The following is an 18,908-nucleotide window of genomic DNA, read 5'->3' on the forward strand; positions in this document are numbered from 1 at the left end:
CTTGACCTACGAGTGAGATCTGAGCTTTTGGCATTAAAGAAGTTTCAAGGGAAGAAATGGAAAGAGACGGTGGATTGGTACCCCTGTCTCAAATGCTGACAGCTCCTGTGTCAGGAAATGCGCTAGTCTCACTGCCTCACCTGCTGCTTTAAGAACAAACCCCCAGAAGAGGTAAAACCCACACAGAAGTCTTTCTTGGCTTGACACAGCAGTTCATGTTTTGAGAGCCTGGGACCCTTTGGAGAAGACAGAAGTGTCTAAGTTAGGTAGAAGTCCGTGGTGCTGGGTCTCCTGTTTGCAGCAGATCATCTGCCATTTTTTCAGTCAATTTGATGTACAAATGAGCTAATGAGAACCATTGATTTTAACTCTTAGTAGCAACTTGACATGTCATTATCTTAGGATGTTTATGGGGCTTGACTTTTAAATGAGGATCTTGAGTTGAAAATATCTTAGCAGATATTCACCACCATGCAGTTAAGTGGAATGCCTCCTTAATTTACTGTTGCTTAAAAAGAAAATCATTTCCTGACCCCAACAGACTTGGATTTGAAATCCTTGTCCTTTCATAGTTGAGTGTTTGAGCCTAAAGGGTCCTGAGCTTGAATTTCCAATTGTCAGTCAAATACACTGTCACCCACCTCATTAAGTGTCTGTGGGCATTCATCTGTTCCAATAAAAGATTCTCTTGGATGCCAAGAACAAGTTTAGAACTGAAGTGGCAGCTGTAAAGATGGGTAAGAACCCTGCCTACTTGGTGTTTATACCCAGTTTGAGTACACAGGTTGGGTGGGGACGAAGTGGACACCTCACGAGCAAATTCAAACAGAAGCAAGTGACATAAAAATATGAGGACAAGTAACACAGAGAAGTAGGAGGAAGGTGATTTTGGATCACGTGACCAGGGACTTCTTGGAGGAAAGATTATTTCAGCTGAGAAGATGACGAGTAGGAGCTGCCACTTATGCGAATTTGTAGGAGATAAAGTTTGTTTTTTTTTTTAAATTTTGGGAGGGGGCAATTAGGTTTATTTCTTTATTTATTTTAATGGAGGTACTGGGGACTGAACCCAGGACCTCGTGCATGCTAAGCTTGAGAGCCTTAATGCCTTGATTTTTTTTTTTTTTCTAGTTTGCAGAGTCTCTCTGGGCCCTATGCTCTCAAGTTTGTCTTCAGATCACATTTACCAGCAGATTTCACACTTCTTCCCTTTTGAAAAGAGATGATGGCCATTAGTCCCCCACCTCCTAGTGCCACGGACGTGCCAGCCAGTGTTAAACGTGCAGCTTCGCCCTTGTTGAAAGGGTTAAATGAGGTCTTGTGTAAAGACAATCCTTTAAAACAGGAGGGGAGTTTAGAGAGGTTAAGTGAGTGCCAATTTTCATCCAGATGAAAAGTGTAGAGCGAATATTCTAACCAAAGCAGGCTTACTTCAGAACCTGTGATCTCAATTCCTCTGCTAATTGATTCAAATAGGTATCACCCTAACATCCTTAGTAATCATGTGCTAAACCAGGACGATTCAGAAGAGAAAAAAGTCAACTGATCGAACACAGAACAAACTGCTTGGTTAATCTGGGAGACAGTAAGTGAGGTATGTCAATACTGATGGGTTTTCAAGGTTGGTAATTATTATACAATACTTATTCTGTAATTACAGCAGAAAAGAGAAAAGTTATACATGCAACATGACTCTAATTTCAGGAACTAAGAGAGCCTTACATGGAAATAGCAATGTCCCCCAGACATTCGGTGGTGGTATCTGCATCGCAGTGCAGTGGGGAAATTCTTACCGCTAATCTTGTTCTTCTTGTCTTTAATTAGAACGCGTTTGATTTGTACGAGGACACCTCTAATAAGAGAATGAATCAGTCACGTTACGGAGACCTGCCAGAGACAGACCCCCCATATCCTTTGTATTTAGCAGACAAGATTTCCAGAAGAGCATTTTCAGGACAATGGTTGGGTAGGAAGCGGGACTGCAAGGACTGAAACATGCGTGAGTTGTTGTGACTTGGAGGCGTGAGTGTAGAAAGCTCCTGCTAGAAACGACTGGAGAGAAGTGAGAGATTAGACACAGCTTTAGGGAGAGTGAGAGATCAGATACCAGCACCACATGCCACCCCACGAACTCACTGTCAAGAGTCTCTGCACCCTTGAGAGCACGAGGCGTTTACACACAAAATGTGTTATTCTGCGTTGTTCTCATTTGGGTGAAGTTAATCCAATTTATATTCATATTTCAGTGACTTCGGGAAGCCGAGTTTCAGCAAGAGAGAGAGAAAAAAACCTGTTTAAAGTTATAGAAGGAGTCATTGGCGGGGGCTCCCCTCCAAGAGTTTCTGTCTTTGCACAAAGAGGAGTTTGACTTGAAACCTCAGTAATCCTTTAAAGGTTTGACATTCAAACATTCGAAGAAAGGAAGGAAGAATTTTTATTTAGAGACTTAGTTGAATAAAGTAAGACACGAAGTGAAAAAGCAGGGCTGTTACTCACCTCTCCAGCACTCGGCCCTACCCCCGGCTGAGTGCTACAGGCACAGAAAACCGCCTGTAAAAGAGTTTCTCTTTATTCCCAAGCTCTGTGATTGGGCCTTGGGGCCCAATCCCATCGCAGAGAACTTCCTGCGTGATGACTGACAGGTGGAGCCCATTTCCTCAACTGGAACGTCAAATTCTCCCAGACCAGTGGTTCCCAACCTTCGCCGCATGTTGAACACTTCCCTGGGGCATTATTTCAAAGTATCAATGCTCAGACATTCTGATTTATAAGTCAGATTGCCGATGCCCAGACATCGGGGTTCTTTAAAGATCCCCAGATGATTGTAATTGTAGCCAAGCTTGACAACCACTGCTTAGAACCTTCAGCTGTGATGAGCTGCCTCCTGTCAAACCAGATACATTAAAATCCATCCGTATTTCACACTGAGTAGGAGACACGTTAAATGCAAGAGGAACACCAAGAGCCTACTTCATCAGTTTCACACTGATAACGTTAATTTTTGTAGGCAGGTAATAAGACTTCAAGATTTGGGGTGTTGAAAGTCCACAAGGGATAAATGCTGGTGAGGGTGTGGAGGAAACGGAACCCTCCTTCACTGCTGGTGGGAATGCAGTTTGGTGCAGCCACTGTGGACAACAGTATGGAGATTCCTTAAAAAGCTAAAAACAGAGTTGCCGTATGATCCAGCAATCCCACTCCTCGGCATGTATCCGGAAGAAACTCTATCTCTAAAAGACATGCACCCCAATGTTCATAGCAGTACTATTTACAATAACCAAGACATGGAAGCAACCTAAATGCCTACTGACAGATGACTGGATAAAGAAGTTTTATAGCACAGCCATAAAAAAGAATGAAATAACGCCATTTGCAACAACATGGATGAACTTGAGATTATCATACTAAGTGAAGTAAGTCAGAAAGAGAAAGACAAATATCATATGATATCACTTAAATATGAAATCTTAAAAAGTGAAACAAATAAACTTATTTACAAAACAGAAACAGACGCACAGACATAGAAGACAAACTTATGGTAGCCAAAGGGGAAAGGGGAGGAGGGATAAATTAGGAGTCTGGGATTTGCAGATACTGACTATTAAATATAAAATAGATAAACAACAAGGTCCTGCTGTGCAGCACAGGGAACTCTATTCAATAGCTTGTAATAACCTATATTGAAAAAGAATATATATGTATAACTGAATCATCATGCTGTACCTCAGAGACTAACACAACACTGTGAATCAACTATACATCAATTAAACATTTGGGTTTTGAAGTTTTCATGTTTTAGAACCAACATATCTGTATCTGTGTCCACCTCTCCCCACCCCTCTCTATCTGCTCAAAATTGAAGTCTAACCAACACGGTATACTCTACAGTGAACTGAACACGGTAAGTTTAACACAATAAAATAATACAACAGGCAAGTCATATAAGCCTCATGTATAATTTTAAATTTTATAATAGCCCCATTAAATAAGTAAAAGGAACCAGATAAAATTAATTTTTTATGATATATTGAACCCAGTGTATCCAAAATACTATTTCAGCATGTAGTCAGTATAAAAATAATTGAGGTATTTTATCTTCAACATTTGGTGTTAAGGCTTCAAAATCTGGTCTGAATTTCACACTCATGGCACATTTCCACTTAGATAACCCACGTTTCTGGTTTTCAGGAGCCACGTGTGTCCAGTGGCTGCCATATGGGCTAGGTCTAGACCTAAGGACAGGAAAGTGACCTCTGGCTTTAAAAGGGAGGAAGGTTAAGGGTTCCAAAGGACTGGTCTCCTGGCATGGGGTTATTTCTTTCACATTCTTGATATCATGTCCCATAGTAAAAGGGAGATAAACCTTGAACCTTCAGACCTGAGAATCAACACAGCAAGAGCTGCCATTCAGGTCACAGTGCTCGGAGAAGGACGTTCATCCCTCTGCACCCACCTAGGCTGTGCCAGCTCGGTCAAGTTTCCTCACCTTTGCGCCTCAGTGCCTGCCTCATAGGGTAAGAGTATTTTATTTTACTTTACTTTATTTTATTTTTAAATATGCATTTTGAAGTTTACTTTATTTATCTGTTTACACACAACCTTGTTCCCAAGAGAGTTTAAGGTGGCTTAAAAGAATCCAGAAAATACACCAAGGAAAGAATGAGTAACAGGAGAAGCAGGAATGAAGTGTATACCAAATGCTTATACAATCCCACTCATTTTCTCTGGGTGGACTACAAATTTGGCTCTAAGCTTTTTGGCAGGCAGTCAGAAAAGGAAACTTAATTAGTTACATCATTTACAGTCCCCATAAGGCAGAAACAAGCCAATTACCCAAGTGAAACACTTATTTCTAACACTAAGACCAAGGGAGGAGGGTGTAGCTCGAGTGGTACAGTGTCTGCTTAGCATACACAAGGGCCTGGGTTCAACCCCCTGCACCTCCCCTAAAAACAAAGAAGTAAGTTAACCTAATTACCTCTCCCAAGTAAAAAAAATTATTTTAATAAATTTAAAAAAAAGACCAGAAAGACATTTCTCTTGAAAGTCTTCATAAAGAGGTCAGTGTGTGATGTAATAGTGTTCTCAGTAGCCACCTAATGGGAGACACAAAGATGAATTTCACAGTTCAGGCCGATGGCATGACACCAACTTGAAAACCAGGAAAAGCAATTTTATCATGAGTTTGGGGGTTTGGTGGGGGGGAACACAATACAATATGGTCAAGGTTCTTAGTGCTCTGCTCAGCAAAACCAAAGACACCTTTAGACCAACAGAGTTTAATCCGGTACCAGAAAGACTTCAGAGAAGTCACCAAACCCCTAAAACTGTGCAACGTTTCATGGATGGGTGCGTTTATCCTTCTTGACAGAGAAAACACAGCTTGTCAGATACTCAGTGTACCCAGGTGAGACGCAAAGTTAGGAACAATTTCTTTAGAAAATCTAAGAATTAGACTACAAACCGTTCGTTCTATTCAGATACTTTTTTTTCTTTCTCACAGCCTAGCTTTTATTTTCCCTCTGCAAAAATAACTTTTTTTTTTTTTTTTTTTTTTTGGTTTGTTTCCATTTGTACCACGCCTTGGGTGAAGGTTTCAGGGTGGTGAGAAAGCTGCCTCCTTGCTGGAGAGACTGCGGCAGAGATCTCGATGCGGGCGGAAGGCGGAGGGCTCCGCTCCGGGCCCTGGCGGCAGGTGAGCCTCTGGGAGGGATAGTTGCCCAGCCCGGCCTGGGGCCGCCCGCCTGCGGAGGCTGGCCAGGTGGTCGTCATCTCGCTGATGCGTGTCACCTGCTCACCTGGGACGTGGCCCTCCAGGGTCGCAGAGGTGGGCGCCTGCGTTGGCAGAACTCAGGGCAGGCGGATCCAGGAGGACCGGGGTCAGGCTCTTCTCCGGGGCCGGGGCGGCTGCCGTGGTGTCCGCGCTGGGGCGCCCCTCCTCCGGGGGCGGCTTCTGCGCGGCCGCCCCACCGCTTCGGCGTCGGCAAGGGGACGCGGGGCGCCCTCGCGCTTCTCCGCAGCCGGCTCGCGCCCTGCAGAGCCCCGCGCGCCTGGCGGGTGGGAGCCCACGGGGTGGCCGAGGCCCGCAGGTGCGCGTGACCAGGCGGCTGGCGGCGGCCTCCAGCTCGGGGACATAATTCTGCTGCGTCTGGGTGTTCATGGTTAGTCAGCAGCGAGGAGGACTTCTCCACAAAGTCTCAGGATAAGAGTATTGTATTTTATTTATTTTTTAAATCGAATACGGTATGTCAATTTCTGGTGTGCAGCACAATGTCCCAGTCGTGCATATACATGCATATATTCATTTTCATATTCTTTTTCATAGAAGGTTATTAGAAGGTAGTGAATATAGTTCCCTGTGCTACACAGAAGAAACTTTTCTTTAAAATCTGTTTTTATATATAGTAGCCAACACTTGGAAATCTCAAACTCCCAGATTTATCCCTTCCCACCCCCTTCCTCCTCTGGTAACCATAAGATTGTTTACTATGTCTGTAAGTCTGTTTTTTGTTTCCTAGATGAGTTCATAGCGTCCTTTTTTTCCCTCTTTTTTTAAGATTCCACATATGAGTGATATCAAATGATATTTTTCTTTCTCTTTCTGGCTTATTTCACTTAAAATGACAATCTCCAGGTCCATCCATGTTACTGCAAATGGCATTATTTTATTCTTTTTATGGCTGAGTAGTATTCCATTGTATAAATATACCACATCTTTATCCAGTCATCTGTTGATCTGGGCATTTAGGTTGTTTCTGTGTCTTGGCTATTGTATATAGTGTATGAACATTGGGGTGCATGTGTCTTTTTCAGTTCCCTCTGGATAGATGCCCAGAAGTGGGATTGCTGGGTCATAGGGTAAGTTTATTTTTAGTCTTTTGAGGGATCTCCATACTTTTCCATAATGGCTGCTCCAAACTGCATTCCCACCAGCAGAGTAGGAGGGTTCCCTTTTCTCCACACCCTCTCCAGCATTTGTCATTCGTGGACTTTTTAATGATGGCCATTTGGACTGCTGTGAGGTGATACTTCATTGTAGTTTTGATTCACATTTTGCTGATAAATAGTGATATTTTAGTGAGCATTTTTTTAATGTGCCTGTTGGCCATTTGTATGTCTTCATTGGAGAATTGCTTGTTTAGGTCTTCTGTGCATTTTTGGATTAGGTTTTTTTTTGTTATTAAGTTGTATTAAGTTGTTATTAAGTTGTATGAGCTGTTCATATATTCTGGAAATTAAGCCCCTGTCAGTCACATCATTTGCAAATATTTTCTCCCATTCTGTAGGTTGTCATTTTGTTTTGCTTGGATAAGAGTATTTTAAATGAGGTACTACTTGTAATGGCTTTAAACAGTATATGGAAGAAGGAAGCTATTATAAATTTCTGTTTAAAGATAAACATGCCTCAGAAGAGATGAGATGTTGCGAGGAGGGTACAGTTCAGAGGTAGAGTGCTTGCTTAGCATGCATGAGGTCCTGAGTTCAATCCCCAGTATCTCCATTAAAAAAAAACTAATTACCTCTCCGAGCCCCCCACCCCCAATTACACACTGTATGTCAATTATATGTCAATAAAATTGGAAGGAAACAAAATTATTGGGGGGGGAGGGTATAACTTAAGTGATAGAGCACATGCTTAGCATGCACAAAGTCCTGGGTTCAATCCCCAGTGCCTCCTCTAAAAATAAACAGGTAAACCTAAATACCTCCCCAACCAAAAGATAAAAAAATAAAAAAAACCAGAAGAGATGGGATGTTGGCAAACATTTTAGTGAAAAAATTAGGCAAGCTAAAGAAAAGGAATGGAGGTTAAGTGTATTTTTCTTGACCCAATGATGGCAGGAGAAAGATATATTGGCCACTGGGTTGACTGAGGTATCCTCAACAGAACAAGGGAACAAAGAATGAATCTGGAAGAAAATGTTCAGTGACTCCGTTTTCAGAGAAGTGTTCCATAAACTCAGGAACCTTCAACTTGTGAACCATTTTCACTTTAGGTTTTCATGTTGGTAATGACACAACACATTGTCTGTGAAATACATATGTTAGAGTCATCTGGTGGACCATTTTATACCCAGCAACGTTGATCCACATTGGAAGTCTGGGGAAAGCTTCTCTGATAAAAGAAGCTGGTGCATGGCTCACACTTGAGGATATCTGCTTTTGAGAATAAAAATCCTCCTTACTGTAGCAGTACGTGTTTTTAACAAGGGAAATTGAGGTGGCGTGTTCAGTGGGAACATTTTATGTTCCTTACATGAAACCAGAGTGGCGACCCATTGAAAGATACTCTGGTTGGGTGAGATTGCCAGGCTTTAATTTTCCTGCAGAGCAGAGTTCTCATTTTTACCTAAATCCCAAATAGTCTATGTTCGAGCATCACTTTTGTGAAGTGGGCATTCTCTTTACCGTAAATCCAGAAAAGGAGATATTTGATCTTGTACCCTATGCAGACTCTGACACACTGTAAGCACAGGCCCTTCCACACAGAGGCCAGGTAAGCCGTATTAGTTAGTAATGTAATACATGGTAAATCCTTTTAATGGCTAAATATTGTAGCTCTTACAGATACTGTGAATTAGCCATCCTGTAAAAAATTTTTTTCCTTTTCTTATGTAGAATTTCATAGACATGGAAAAACTGAGGCAATGAATATTTTAAAGTAGATTTATTTTTATAGAAATGTTACATCTTTGTGATTCAAATGGTAGACGGTAGTTCTAAGAACAGAGTGAGAACTTCTCTATTTCTTACCATCCAGAAGTAACAGTGGAACATGCTTTTTCCTGCTGTTTTTCCCCTTAAAACTGTATCCTGAACACTTTTCACCTCTTTCTCTCTGTATCTATAGATATAGCTATAGAAAATATACTAATATGAATGTTATATATAATTATGACCAAATAGAAAACTATTCAGTCATTTAAATCATGCTTATAAACATATATGTAATAGATTACCATAATATGTTACATGTATATATATTATACATAATATAAATGTATAAACATGCATATTCAAATATATGTAACATGTTAGTATATATTATTAAATATTACATAAATATATGTATGATTTAAATAAATGAATAGCTTCCTATTTTGTTATGTACATCATTGTCTTTATTACTCCCATGTTCTACTTTTACATAATTTTTACATTTGTGTGAATGTTCATGTACACACGGGGGTGTGTGTGTGTGTCTGTACTTGTGTGTTTGTGCTCATGTGTGAAAAAATGAATAAACAGAAACCTCAGATAGAGTTGGGAGATGAGAAGGGGGCACTCTCACAGCCTCCAAGGATGGCTGAATCCAACAGGAAGAAGAAAGACCCCTCTTCTTTCTTGGCAACAACTCAACCAATGAAAAGCCATGAACTCTGTCTACTACAGTCTTCTCAACTTGTCCCCTCTATAAAAGTGGTTTCCTTTAGCCCTATGAGAACTTGCATGTGTCCCACCGTGGTTGCAGGCCCTGAATCGCAATTTTCTGCTGATTCTAGATAAAACCCTTTTTTGCTGGAGAATTAACTGGCAGTCTGTTTGTTCAGGTCAACCTGCGTGTTTTTTTATTTAAAGGACACTGAACTGAGAATTTCCTGAGAAAACAGTTCCACATTGGGTAACCATCTCTTGAGGTCAAGTTTCTAAAACGGGCTTGCTGAGTCAAATGTGACTCACATCTTCTGTTCAGAGGCATGTTGCAAACTGCCCTCCCGAGATTCTTCCTATCACTCAAACCACAGCAGCCAGTCAGGTGGTGCGGCCCGTCTTCCACCTTCCCGGTAGCTCTGAGAACTGCTCCTTCCTTTCCGTTTGGGCTCGGACCTGACCTCTGATGTGGGTCCCTTTGTCAGCCTTCAGATGAACTTCCCCTTGCTCAGGTCCTCCCTTCCTGGCCGGTCTCCATGGTGGCCTCCAGGTGCTGTTCTGATCCTGTCACTTCTCTGCTCAGAACTGCTCCCGGATTCCCAACCCCCTTTTCTGCAAAATCCAGACTGAGCAGGATTTTCAAGACCTGTTAGATTCTGGCCTCAGCTGATTCCCTTCTCTTCACTTCACTGCCCACTTGGTGCTCAACCCAAGCAATGTTTTGTGGCTCCTAACACGTGGGGCGATGTGTGCTTACAACGTCTTTTTATCCAAAGGGATGGCGGGTGTTTAAATTTTATTTTTTACATATTAGTTGTATATACGTAAGGTGTTCATGATGATGACTACAATTAATAATCCTGTACGGACTGCTGGGTTGTGTCCTCCGTCTGCACCTTGTGCCCACGGATCCTTTACTGTGGCCTCCGTGACTGGCTTCTGCTCACCCTGCCAATTCCCATGGCCCCGCGGGCTAGCATTTCGGATAACCTGGCCGGATGCGTTATTACAGAGTATTTTGTCTAACTTTGTTTTTTTAAAAAATTATTTATTTATTTATTTTCAGGGGGGAGTAATTAGGTTTATTAATTTACTTAATAGAGGTACTGGGGATTGAACCCGGGACCTTGTCATGCTCAGCACGCGCTCTACCCCTGAGCCATACCCTCCCCCCTCACCTAACTTTCTTCACCCACGAGACCACCGCTTGGCAAACCTTCTCTGTAAATGGCAAGACAGTAAGTATTTCGGGCTCTGTGCACCACAGTTCTCCAAGTTCTCTGCCCCAAAGACTGGACTTTGCTGTTGTGATGGAAAAGGAGCCACAGGCAATATGTAAATGAGCACGGACGCTCTGATAAAGCTTTGTTTACAAAGCAGGCAATGGGCCAGATTCGGCCCATGAGTGAGCCTTTGCCAGTCCCTGGTCTGGTGTAAAACTGCAGGCTGAGGGCCGGTCTCCTGTTTCTGTAAGTGAAGGATTAATAAAACAGCCGCACTTAGGCTAACAGATCACTTGTCCGTAAGCTCACCCTTAAACAGCCAACTGACCTGACTGACCGGCTGCTACTCACAGCTCCAGGCCCACTGTTAAAACTAAAGCTACTCACCTTACTGTTTCTACTTTAGTCCAGTCATCAAAAGCTGTAATCATGCTTGGTCTCTGAGTCAATACCCAGGGAGAAGGTCACAGGACTGTAACCTTACAAAATAGCCTGAATTACCAAGAAGACCACACCGTGAGATCTAACCTCTGGCCTCCATAGAATTGGTCGCCTGGAGGCATCATGACGCCATTCTGAGTCTTCTGATGAGAAAATGATTCTGCTGATTGTTCTGCTTTATTGTTTGAGCTCTGGCTGTCTACCCACCCCACCCCACCCCCAAAGTGGGTTCACAGTTTTGAAGGCACCAGCCTGCTGTGAGTCCCCTTTGCCCGGCAAAGCAATAAAGCTGCCTCGTTTTTTTTCTAAGCTCCAAGACCTTGTCTCTGGGTTATTTGGCTCGTCAGGGATGGGGCCGATCCTTCGGCAACATAAATAAAGTTTTATTGGAACACAGTCACACCATTTATATTAACAGTTCGCTGACTTCTGCCCGACATCATGGGTTCTCAACCTTGGCTGCCCCTTGGAATAATCTGGGAGCCTTAAGGAATTTTACTGCTGGGGTCCCATTCCAATTGAATCAAATCAAACCTTAACCTCATCAAAATGTGGCAGGGTGGGAGGAAGAAATCTGGTTCCCAGGATTTAAAACAATTCTTTAGTTGATCTGAATATGCAACCAAGCTTGAAAAATCACAGTACCAAAGCCATCTCTCTTAAGTTGATGTCTCTTAATTATCTGTATTAGAAACAGCTGGGAATTTTATAAATGATACTGTTTCCCAAGTCCTGTCCTTGGCTGAGTGAAGAAGCCACAGAGCCAATCTTTAACCTTTCCCCTCCACCATTCCCGTACCCCCCGTTAATTCTTAGTCAAATTGAAGTTTGGGAACAATCGCAGGAGACCAGCGGTTGGCAAATGTTTTCTATCAAGGGCCAAATAGTAAATATCTGAGAGCCATCTGGCTCCTGTTGCAACTCTAACTCTACCACGATGGTGTGAAAGCGGCCACAGATAACACAGAACATGTGCGGCTGTTCCCGTAAACCTTTACTTATGAATATTAAAGTTTGAATTTCGTATAATTTTCACATGTCGTAAAATATTTTTTTCGCATGCTTTTATCTTTTTTAGGGCCTTTTGGGCTTCGTGAATATGGATATGTCTTATACCTCAATTGTGGTGATGGTTACCACGTGGTTTGCTTTTGTCCAAATGCATCAAATGGTGCACATTAAAAATGTGCAGTTCTGTTAAAAATATTCTTCTTTTATCTTTTCCAACTATATAAAATGCAATAGTGGTGATGGATGTAGAACAGTGTGAATGTACGTAGTGCCACTGAATTTTGCACTTAAAAATGGTTAAAATGGTAAACTTTATGTTATGTATATTTTACCACTAAAAAAAGCAAAAGCAACGTTTAAAAAGTGTAAAAATGTAAAATGTGTGGTACAAAACTGGCTTGCCAGCCTGTGGGCGGCAGGTTGCTGGCCTCTGCCCTGGACAACCAGCTCTGCGACAAGAGGAATGGGTCTTGAGTATCCTTCCTGCGCCCCTAGGCTGTGACATGAAACCTGGCACCCATGAGGACTTAAGTATATTTGTTTAATCGATGAATAACGAAAACTTACGAAACATTACCCTATGGCCCTTCTGATAACTTTGGAGTGTCTCTGGAATTCCTGGGCAATTGTAGTAGAGATTCTGGCACTGACTGGGTGCTAATGCTGAGGTCTCTAGATTTAGGGGGGGCAGTGGGACCTTCTGAGTAACGTGGGTCCCCGCAGCCAGGCTGACGGTCTCAGATTTAGAAGCCTCGAGTCCAGAGGTGGGAGCTCCCCACAGGCAGCTGTAAGTTCTGCTGTCCAGACGAAACGCTGGCACTGCTGCCCGGCTTATCTCAGAGCAAGTGTTGCATACTCGCTGGCCTGGGTCTGCCTGGGCAGGGAGGGTGTCCCAGCTGTCCCCTGGTGGGGGACACTGCAGGTCAGCTGGGAATAGGTGACCTCCTGTGGGTCTGTAGCTTCAGAGGCCTGAGGAAGGAAGTGAGAATATGAAAGGGTGGTGTGATGTGAGTGCTCAAGGGACAGTTGGGGGCAGAGGAGGGGAGGAAGCTCCCACCTGTCCATCTGCTGGCCCAGCTGCCTCTGGCTGTCCCTCTTTCCTGGCAGCATCTGGAGGGAAGAGGAGGCTGTTAAGGACTGTGTATTTGTGTCCACCCCCCACCCCCAATTCATCTGCTGAAACCCAGCCCCACGTGATGGTGTTTGGAGGTGGTGCCCTTGGGAGGTGATTAGGTTTCGATGAGGTTACAAGGGTGGAATTCTCATGAAAGGCCAGTGCCCTGGTGCTCTCTCTCTGCTCTGAGAGGACGCAGCAAGAAGGTGGCAGTCTGCAGGGGGCTCTCACCAGGGACTGAGTCCCAGCACCCCCGTCTTGGGCCTCCCAGCCTCCAGAATTGTGAGAAACAAATGTCTGCTGTTTGAACCACTAGGTATGTGGTGTTCCATTACAGCAGCTCCAACAGACTAAGACAGAGACGGTCATTGAAAGAAAATTTTTTTTGACATTTACTTTGGTTGGGGAAGTAATTAGGTTTATTTACTTATCTATTAATTTATGTATTAATTTTTAGAGGAGGTGCTGGGGATTGAACCCAGGGCCTCATGCATGCTAAGCACGTGCTCTACCACTTGAGCTACACCCTTCCCCCATTTTTAAAAACTGAAGTATAGCTAATGTACAATAGTATAGAAGTTACGAGTGTGCAATATAGTGATTCACAGATTTTAAAGGTCATACTCCATTTATATTTATTAGGAAATATCTGCTATATTCCCCAAGCTGTACAATACATTCTTGCAGATTATTTTACACCTAACAGTCTGTACCTCTTAATCCCCCACCCCAGTTGTGCCCCTCCCCCTTCCCTCTCCCCACTGGCAACCACTGGTTTGTTCTCTATATCTGTAATCTACAAAATACAACAAACTAGTGAATAAAGCAAAAGAGAATGTCATGGTTTTGAGAGCGTGGTTGTAGGTCGCCCCCAGCCCTGTCTTCTCATTTTCCCGATCGGAGCTGGGGCTCAGGAAGTTACCGCAATCACAGCATGAGTCATCAAATCTGCCCACACTTCACTGCCTCTGGACCCGCGCAGAGCCCTTCCCCGCCCCTAGCAAAGGCCTCTCCCCGTCTCCCCACTTCCAGGTCGGACTCGCACCGCAGCGCTCTGCGCAGGCTTCCGCTCCTCACCTCCAGGACTTACCGTTTTTGGCTTTGCAACGGCAGCAGAGGAAGAGGAGGAGGACCAGGATCAGGACCCCAGCGACCACTGGGGCACCAATCAGAAGGCCCAGGCGTTTCCCCTCGAAGCTAGGGCTGTGAGGCAGGGCTGCAAACGAGGAAACGGTGCTGGAGCAGCCACCCTTGACAAAGCACCTTCACACACGGCGCCGTTTCCCCGTATTCCTGCAGACCCATCTTGCAGCTCAGAATTGTGCACCCCGTTTCTTAGAAAAGGCCCATGAGCTTTGACACCTCGTTTGCTTGCTCCGTGAAGTCATAGACAAGGAAGGACTTGGAAATGGAAATTTGTGTCCATACGGAAACAGCCCACGTCGCAAACCCCAGCCCATCCCTATTCTCCTGTGGCTTTCGAGCTCGGACTAGGCTTACCTTTTTAAACTGTGGACACAAATCAGAAGAAGGGTAAAATTCTGCAACACAGACAAACAATCTGAAACTCAGATTTCAGCGCCCGGGTTTACCATCTGGTCAGGACACGGCCGCGCTCACTCGCTTCCGCATCGCGTCTGTGGCTGCTTTGCGCCACAGGGTCACAGTCGGGTGGTTGCGAAAGAGAACCTGTGTCCACACAGCCCGACACTGACTGCCTGGCCCGTTGCAGAAAATATCTGCCAACGCCCGCGGCAGAGGCGGAGCCGCTCAGGAGAGAGCCGCAGGGCTCCATCAACAGCGGGCGTTAGCAAGGCTAATGGCAGCGCCCGTTTCAAGAATTAAGAACCGAGCTGTTGTGTGGAAATCTGCAGAAAAAGTATGCATTTGCATTAGGCAAAGGCAGCCACGGACAACACAAAGAATCCTTCATGTGTTGGCTGGATTCCAATAAAGCATGGCCAGAGCATACTAGATTCAATAAAAAATAAAACTTTCTTTTTTAAACCAAATAGGCAGTGAGCTGGATATAGCTCCCTGGCCATAGTTTTCCAATCCCGGTTTCATCCATCTCTTCTGTAGTTTTGACCCCACTAGATTTCGTTTGCTCGTGTATTTAAGTTTCCCTCAAACTCTGCCCGCAGTGCCTGCATGATCTCAGCTTTCCTTGCGACACTGCTGCTCGCCAGTTCCACACGCACGTCTCCCTCCTGCATGCTCTGACTCAGACTGAGGAAGCTGGCTGCCCCCGGTACGTGTCCCCTGGGGTGATGCATGGCGGACTCAGGAGCAACAGGCCCCGGAAGAAACTTCTCCTCTGGCACGTGCCCACCTGAGAGCCTCCGCAGGTGGGTCTGCGTCTCTGTGAACGGTCCCCCAGCGCACACACATCACGGACACGGGCAGAGGCACAGGCACGGGACTGGAGGCGGGTTCATACTAAATTCTTCTCAAGGTGGAAGGGGGAGTGTCAGTGGTCACAACCACAGAAACTCTAAGCTCAACAGTCCTTCTTAATCCTGTGCAGAACTGGCTTCTACTTACACGAAGGAAGTGAGGCTCAGAGGAGGGGAAAGATGTTAGCAGGGGGACACCGTGAATTCGTTGTAGAAATAGCTCTCATAATTTGTGTGTCCTCAGGGCAGTAAAGAGATGAAGCCAGCAGAGAACAAGGTTATCTGATGGTCTTCGGGGAGTGGAGCTCAGCGGTGACGCTACAGCACCGACAGGATGGATCAGTGAGGAATGGAGTCTACGGATCCTACTGGCTGTATCTGCAATCCCGAGACCCTCTAACCTGCTTTCCCTGGGACAGCAGCCCTGCCTCCTCTAGCTGCTTGCTCCCTGCCTCCAGCCACCAGGAGCCCTCTTAAAAAGCCAATTCTGTCTCTGGTGAATAACCTTGTTCCTCCGAGTCAGAGAAGAGAGACAATGGAACCTCCTTTCAGCTTTCCACCTAAACTCAGTTACTCACAGGTTGAATGTCTGGGCTGTGTGTGATCAAGATGGTCAGGAATTCCTGCAAACGGAGATGAAACTGGGGTGGATTTCTTTATCTCTGCTCAGGCTAACTCGGGAGCGTCCCAGTGACCCTGTATGGCCGTTTCCCGGCCCCGGGGCATGTGGCAGCGGGGCTGCGAGGAGGGTGAGGGGCAAGTTCCTCCCAAGTTCACGTCTAAGCGGACGCTGCTCATCCCACCACCCCACCTGCTGCCCTGTTTCCCCACCACTGCTGCAACTGGGCATGCTGGTCTCCGGGAGGGGATACGGGCAGGGGTGGGCGGGGCTTCCTCACCTTTGACCTGAAGCTGCAGTTGGTCACTGGGAAAAGACCACACATAGGGGTCTCCGTTGAAGGCACCGTAGCATCTGTAGGTCCCGGCCTGTGTGGAGGAGACTCGATTCAGGGGGAAGACAGCCCAGTGTCCTTTATCCAGGAGGCCAGAGCTGCGGTTCTGGGTGGAGTGAACTCCATCTTCTCCGGTGAGAATAAACACATCAAACTTGATATTGGAGAAGCACTGCAACTTCACCTTCTCCCCGAGAGCCACCACAGGGCCAACCATGCTTGAGAGGGAGGGTTTCTCATAAGCTCCTGAGAAAGAAGGAAGTTTGGTGATAAACAGAAGGGCCGGTTACACACTGTCCCTTTCTGTTCCTGGAGCAGAGATGGCTCTGGCTTCTCTCCCCTCCTTGTCCTGCCCTGAGGAAACCTGTGTGAGCATCACCCCTGAGCCTTCCTGAGGATGGCGGTTTGGTCCTGTGTGCTTCATGTCTCCAAATCCTTGTTCCCCCTTCTGCAGAGGGGGCAGTCTGGCTCTGCTGCCTGCGTGTCTCACTCACCGGTCATCACCAGCTGCAGGGGGTCACTCCACGGGGACCAGTGCCCTCCTGTCTGATAGGAACACTGGTACAGCCCTGCAAAGCCTGGTGTCATCTCTGTGGTATTCAAAGTGTTGGTCCTCCGAGGCATGATTTGTCTGTCTCTGTCCGCGGGCTCGGGGACCCCCACTTTAGAGATCCTGTACGCCTCAGCGTGTCCAGGCCCCTCACACAGGATGGTCACAGGTTCCTTAGATGGAACCACGGATCCTGGCAGAGCTGTGATCCGAGGTCGGGGGAGATTTCCTGGAAGCAAGGAAACAGGTAATGAACTCACAACGGTGTCTGCTTCTTACATCCTCCTCCCCTCCGTCCCCTCTCCCACCCCCAGTCTAAATGCTGCGTCCCCCTTCCAGCTGCCAAGAAAGCTGATACCTGGCCCAAACCCCACTGGGTCCTTGGGAGTGTTACAAGGACTACTCACCCTTCTGTGCCTGAGTGCTCTGGCCCAGATACAACCCTAGAAGGAGACACCGAGTGAGAACCAGACCTGCCCTCCTGGATCCACCACCTATTTGCACCCCGACCCTTCTCTCCCAGACTCACCAAGAAACAGCAGAGTGGGAAGGACCACAGACATGATCCTGCGTCCAAGCCGACCTGCTGGCCTCAGCGCCGCTCCTCTTGTGAGGAGCAGACCGCTCTGGCAAGAGGCGCTGACCTACGGGAAGTCGTGGGGAAGCTTTCAGTTCTCAGTCCTACAGCGAGGGCAGTTCACATCCTCTTCCTCCTGGGCGGGGCCTGCCCACGTAGCGGGCGTCAGGAGCACCTTGACCTGAACTTCAGCCATCAGCCCAGCCTGACCCCAGTCTTCTGTCCCTGCTGCTTCATTAACATCAAAACTTTCTGTATAAAGTGAGCGGTGAGAGAGATGCCAGACAGAGAAGAGGACAGAACATTCCCAGTGTGAGGTCTGCTCTGAAATACCGGGGGAGCTCATGGCCCTTGCCTCGTGACCCTGCACTTCCATCTCCTCCTGTGCAAAATGGGCCAGATTATGAGTTTCTGAAGAGCTCTCCTCAGGGTGTGTGCAAACCGCCCAGAACACGCGCTGCTGGGGGGGGGGGGCACAGCACACTCACGGGTTCTGCCTCTTCCCTGGACTGTGGTCCCAGCATCGTGTCAGCACTGGTTCTGTGCGTGGTGTCAGCTTTGAACCTGAGCCAGGTGCTTTCATTGGGTCTGTCACAGGTTTGTTCTTGAGCCGTCACGCCGGCTGAGCCGTGCGGAGTAGCGCTGCCATCCCTTCTTCTGGATGAACATGTAATTTTGACGGAAAATCTCCTCCTTCCACCCCAAATGGAGCGCTCTTCTCCACAGGTCTGAACTGACTCACGTCCCTGAGCTCTCCTTTGAGGAGGATCACACGGGGGCAGGTGACAGGGAGTCTGCACAGAGCTGTGGTGGCTGGAGTGCTGTTCCAAAGCACCTAGTCGGCTCTCAGTGCATCCGGTTCTGAGGACCTTGCAGCCATTGGTGGAATCACACATGGATCTGCAAATTCAGAAATAACTCCGACTTCCGCCAGCATTTCCCTTTGGTCGCTGTGCATCAGCCCCACCACCTGAGCTGGACACCAGCGTCACCGCAGCCCTGGTCAGTTACGTCCACGCTGATCAGATCTGCTGTGTCCACGTGCTTGGGTCGCGGCTGGGCAGAGAGAAATGCGGCGTAGAGGCTGTAATTTGAGAGGTCTGTGGTTGACGAGGAGGGGTGTCCCCAGGACCGAGAAGACATTGAAAGTTTCCAACTTAGGGGAAGAGGCGGACAGGGGCAACGTGGTTGGACAGGACTTTCCTTTCTCTGAGGCTAGGGGAGCATATCCACATCTACCTTTTATCTATCAGTTATCTCTTCATTATCCA

General features: G+C 46.3%; 1 protein-coding gene and 1 long non-coding RNA gene across 4 annotated transcripts; one reads left to right on the plus strand and one right to left on the minus strand.

The window, feature by feature from the left end:
• Positions 1–4,101: 4,101 nt before the first annotated feature.
• On the plus strand, positions 4,102–16,196 carry LOC116666036. The gene is made up of 4 exons (XR_004322890.1): positions 4,102–4,514; positions 5,594–5,695; positions 15,306–15,509; positions 15,802–16,196. It is a non-coding gene; the product is annotated as an uncharacterized LOC116666036 (long non-coding RNA).
• LOC102514254 (leukocyte immunoglobulin-like receptor subfamily A member 5) lies at positions 11,399–18,682 on the minus strand. Of its 3 annotated transcripts, XM_014563536.2 has the most exons (9): positions 18,126–18,679; positions 17,590–17,704; positions 17,468–17,503; positions 17,005–17,289; positions 16,457–16,756; positions 16,136–16,180; positions 14,252–14,377; positions 13,105–13,157; positions 11,399–13,016 (listed from the first exon to the last, which is right to left on the minus strand). In XM_014563536.2, exons 1-9 carry the CDS (start codon positions 18,531–18,533, stop codon positions 12,879–12,881), a joined length of 1,506 nt encoding a protein of 501 aa, XP_014419022.2. In that variant the 5' UTR covers positions 18,534–18,679; the 3' UTR covers positions 11,399–12,878. The 3 variants fall into 3 exon arrangements, with proteins under 3 accessions (XP_014419022.2, XP_032343671.1, XP_014419023.2); XM_032487780.1 differs by lacking the exon at positions 16,136–16,180 and having other exon boundaries at positions 18,126–18,682; XM_014563537.2 differs by lacking the exon at positions 17,468–17,503 and having other exon boundaries at positions 18,126–18,680.
• Positions 18,683–18,908: the final 226 nt, after the last annotated feature.

Source organism: Camelus ferus, chromosome 9 (assembly GCF_009834535.1).
Source record: "Camelus ferus isolate YT-003-E chromosome 9, BCGSAC_Cfer_1.0, whole genome shotgun sequence".
NCBI classification, from domain to species: Eukaryota; Metazoa; Chordata; class Mammalia; order Artiodactyla; family Camelidae; genus Camelus; species Camelus ferus.

Excerpts from the sequence above, each read along its gene's own strand:
- LOC102514254 (XM_014563536.2), bottom strand. The coding sequence starts at position 18,533 with ATGTGTGATTCCACCAATGGCTGCAAGGTCCTCAGAACCGGATGCACT. Across the intron at positions 17,705-18,125 it reads CCAGGGAAGAGGCAGAACCC|GTCAGCGCCTCTTGCCAGAG; the intron begins GTGAGTGTGCTG and ends GACTTCCCGTAG. Across the intron at positions 16,757-17,004 it reads CCTGCAGCTGGTGATGACCG|GAGCTTATGAGAAACCCTCC; the intron begins GTGAGTGAGACA and ends CTTCTTTCTCAG.